The sequence below is a fragment of the Pavona decussata genome, unplaced genomic scaffold, assembly GCF_977016875.1.
Source record: "Pavona decussata unplaced genomic scaffold, jaPavDecu1.1 SCAFFOLD_85, whole genome shotgun sequence".
Lineage (NCBI taxonomy): Eukaryota > Metazoa > Cnidaria > Anthozoa > Scleractinia > Agariciidae > Pavona > Pavona decussata.
Window position 1 is genome coordinate 1 of NW_028145503.1, and position 4,445 is coordinate 4,445.

A 4,445-nucleotide genomic window follows, 5' to 3' on the forward strand; every position below is an offset into this window, starting at 1 on the left:
AGGAAAAATGCCTCCTTTTTACAAGAGGTACGTCGACGATACTCTGACAATAATGCCGGACACAAAATCAGCGGCTAATTTTCTCCAGGTTCTTAACAATTGCCACACATCTGTGAAGTTCACCATGGAAACAGAGGTTAATGGTCTGCTACCCTTTCTTGGAATGCAGCTCCTTAACAGAGCTCCCCAAATTGAGACCAAGGTCTACATAAAACCTACTAACACGAGTCTTTTGCTTCACTACCAAAGTCACGTCGATATGCGCTATAAACGAGGGCTTTTGAGAACCATGCTTGATCGTGCGTATCGCTTATCATCGTGTTGGTCGTACTTCTCTGAAGAATGTGACCGTTTGAAAGCTGTGTTCACTCGGTTGAAATACCCACAACAACTTATCAACACCACCGTTAGGAGTTTTGTAGCCTCTAAGGCTGAAGGCACTCAACCAATACCTGCCCCAAGAGACAGTCCAACTGTCCGAATAGTCCTGCCTTTCAAAGATCAGGCTTCTGCTGACCTGGTACACAAACAGCTCAAAGATCTTAGCCAGAAGATTGACACAGTCATCCAACCGATTTTTGTTGGTAACAAAATCCAACAAGAACTAAAGATAAAGGAGAGAAAACCATCTATTGTAAATCAGAATTGTGTTGTTTATAAATATCAATGTGACTTGTGTGATGCAAGTTATGTAGGGTTTACACTTCGGCATTTACACCAGCGCGTGGTCGAGCATAAATACCAATCTTCTTCCATTGGCAAGCACCTTCTTAATGAACACCGTAATGTCCCCAAAGACCTTGACAGAAATTTTTCTGTCCTTAAGAAGTGCATGAATAAGTTCGATTGCTTAGTTTACAAAATGTTGCTAATTAGAGAGTTAACACCATCTCTCAATATCCAATCGGACTCAATTCAAGCTAAACTATTTACGTGACATTATATATTCAGACATTATGTTAATTTTTTTGGTGAACTATTTCTGACATTGACTTCAACTATTTCTATCACTTCGAACTTGATAATGGCGTCATGACGACCCCGAAACGTTGTTCCTTTTTATCGTTTATCTTTACTTGTCTATGTATATTCAAAGTTGTGTTATAAATAATGGTCTGTGTTCCCATTACTTCAGAATAGAGCGTGGAGTGAGACAAGGAGACCCTCTCTCTTCTTACCTGTTCGTAACAGCGGTTGAAATTTTGGCTATCTCCATAAGAAATAGAGAGATTATCAAAGGGATCAAAATCAATGGTTTAGAGACTAAACTTTTGCAGTTTGCGGATGATACGACAGCTATTTTATCGAGCTTGAACTCTGCTAATGCCCTTTTTAGCTTACTTGAAGATTTTGAGAAAGCCTCTGGTTTAAAACTGAATGTTAAAAACACTGAAGCAATGTGGATTGGTTCTCTTAGGAGCTGTCAAGATCAACCACTTGCAATTGGAGTTAAATGGCAAACATGTGTTAAATTCTTAGGAATACATATAACGTATGACTTCAAGCTATTAGTCGAGAAGAATTTTAAACAAAGACTGAAGAAAATTAGGAATACGATTAACCTTTGGAAAGTCAGAGGGCTGTCCATCCATGGTAAAGTTACTTTATCAAGGCCTTTTTGCTTTCAAAAATGATCTACCCTAGCTCTGTGCTAGGGTAGATCACTAGGGTAGAACAGTTCTGTGCTGTTCTTTTTACCAATGACATCCTTTTTAAAATAGGCTACATTCCAAGCCCTAACTGTTCCTTTTGTCAGGATACCACTGAAACTAGAAACCATATATTGTTTAGTTGTCCCTTTTCACACTCTTTTTGGATGGACGTTGTTGCGAACATTCTAAAGAACATAAGTAGTTGCTGTTGTCTCTTACTGCGTGACGTTATCATAGGAATCTTGAAGGAGGGAATGGATCTAGTGAATTATGTAATAATTTTAGGGAAAGCCTATTTATGGAGTTGTAGGCACAAAGAGATTAAACCGTCTGGAAGCCACTTTAAGAAAATTCTTGAAAATAAATACGAACTGAAAAATATCTTGCATTTAAATCCAATAGAATTGTTTCTTTTCGCAATAAATGGAGAAACTATGAAGAGTTGCTTTAAAGTGGCTATAACCAATAACTAATTCTTTATTTTCTTACTTTATTATGGAATATTATCTTGCACGTAATTTCACAAGTACACACGCGCAAAAAACAAAACAAAAACAAAACTAAGAGAAAAGAAAAACCCTTTGTACAACCTTTATAATTTATTGTGCGTCGTGAAACTTACTAGTGAAACTTATGTAGAAGTATTGTTATACAAAAACTGTACACTAATACTCTGTCAAGCTCTCCCTGGGCTTTTTTCTTTCTTTTTTTCTGAGTATTTTAATAACTATTTACAATTAAGATTGTATGTTACGCAAGATTATATGTTAAAAAAAAAAGTCTGTCTTTAAGCTCCTTAATGTCAACAACGGAACTTTGGAACCTACTTGGAAGGCAAGGTGGTATCTGCAGAATGGTAGTAATCTCGTACCCAGATCTCCCACGGTCAGGCGGAAGGGAGATCTGGTAAAGTTCGATTTGAGGCCCGGAATACGGGCCTGCCCATCATCCTTTGTCCACAATGCTGAATGGCCGCCGGCTCGTAATTGTGATCATTCCTGGTGAAGTTTTCGTTTTCGAAGGTGCTCTTCGGAACGTTCTTCGATCCAGAGGACAACAAAACTTGAAACTTAAGTCAAAACGAAGAAAACATTAGGAGAGATTGCAATCAACAAGCGCAGTAAATCACTTTTTTACTCAGATTAGTTCCTACCCTTTGTGACTATCTTTGCAATGAAAACTGTTCCGAGAACAAATCCATCGTAATTGTGCTTTCTCCACTCAAGATCAACGTGCTTATCGACGATCAATTAAAAAGACTTAACTCAACCGGAGTAAGTTGTACCAGTTTTCGCCTTAGATGGTAACTGTATTGAAGATATTGTAATTTACAAGCAGGGAAATGTCACATCATTTTTGTGCACCCCAAGGTAATGTAACAGCTAGCAACAGACAATGCAGAGAGTTCTCGTTGTCGAAGCTTTGTCAGAAAAATTTTGTGGCCGTTGTTGTGGATGAGGCACAATGGAGTTACTGATTGGCATCTTGGTGTTAAAATTCGCATTGGAACTGTCAAATGGTTCATGTCATATTTTCATTTGCAAAGTTTCCGAAATTGTGGTCAACCAGTGATACGTAAAAATTATTTCTTCTCTTTGTAGTCTCTTCAGCTGATTTGGCCACACAAATTTTTCTTCTTCCGTAAGTAAATGGTTTAAATTTCCAAACCAAATGGATTGTGTAAATGCAGCAGGTTTCTTTTACAGGCCAAAGGACACAACTTCAGGCTGAATCAAAAGAGATTCTCAAGCAACAAAGCCCTTTTTGACGCCTGGGGTGGTGCAAGGACGAAGCATAAAAGAAGCTGCGATAATCACTCAGTCAGTCGGTGACTCTACTAATTAAGACGAAATAGACGCGCAATCAAAACTAGGTCCTAGCCACCGATATGTGAGTAATCTTTTATTTTGTTAAGTTAGACTTCATTATGGGCGAATGTACGCAAACGGATTATTGTACAATCAACCACAAGAGGGATTAATCGCTTCATAGTCGCCAAAGGCGTCAATTGGATGGAAACACATTTATCAGGAAGGAACGCCCACAAAGTTTTAGGTAAGAGAGCGCTAGGTTCTAAATCAGTTCCTGATATTGTTCTAGAGCACGACTGTTGATTGAAACTCGATTAGTTTTAAGATACTTTTATGCTAGTTAATTACACGGAATGCCCGCAGGGCATGACGTGTCTAGGTTTCGGTCGGGTATCTTTTTTTTCTTCATAGTAGTCACAAATGTGCACATTAATTTATGCATTAAACTCTGTCCTCCCCTAGTAAGGATATATTGTTCTGATTGTCTTCAACAGAAGCGGCCCAATCAAAATCTATTTTTCAGGCACATATTACGAGAGAGGGGACCCACTCATCACTTCCTGTGTGACGTCAAATCATCATTTGATTTATTCATTAAAACTAGATTAAATTCTTCCCTCTCCCAGAAGGGATCTATTGTTTTGATTGTCTTGAACAAAAGCGGCTCAATCAAACTCCATTATCCGCGCGTATATCACGAGAGGAGGGGACCCACTCATCTCTACTTGTGTAACGTCAAAGCAAATCATCATTTTAAAAAGTTGTTTTCGTTCAATGGCGGCCACATGTCTGAATTTACGACTCCGGATCTGCCGTTTTCAGAAAGAAAACAAACATTTTTCGAGCGGTAAATCGAAATAATAACAGTTCTAGGTAGTACTCGAAAGTTGAAACGGTGGAAATTGGGAGAGTTCCCAGCGAAGAAACTACGCTTTTACCAACAGATCGAAAAATTCAAAGCCAAGGAAGCTAGACCAGTTCA

General features: G+C 38.5%; 1 protein-coding gene across 1 annotated transcript; it reads left to right on the forward strand.

The window, feature by feature from the left end:
* Positions 1-7: 7 nt before the first annotated feature.
* On the forward strand, positions 8-1,057 carry LOC146475099 (uncharacterized). The gene has a single exon (XM_085116070.1). It carries the CDS (start codon positions 8-10, stop codon positions 935-937), a length of 930 nt encoding a protein of 309 aa, XP_084972196.1. The 3' UTR covers positions 938-1,057.
* Positions 1,058-4,445: the final 3,388 nt, after the last annotated feature.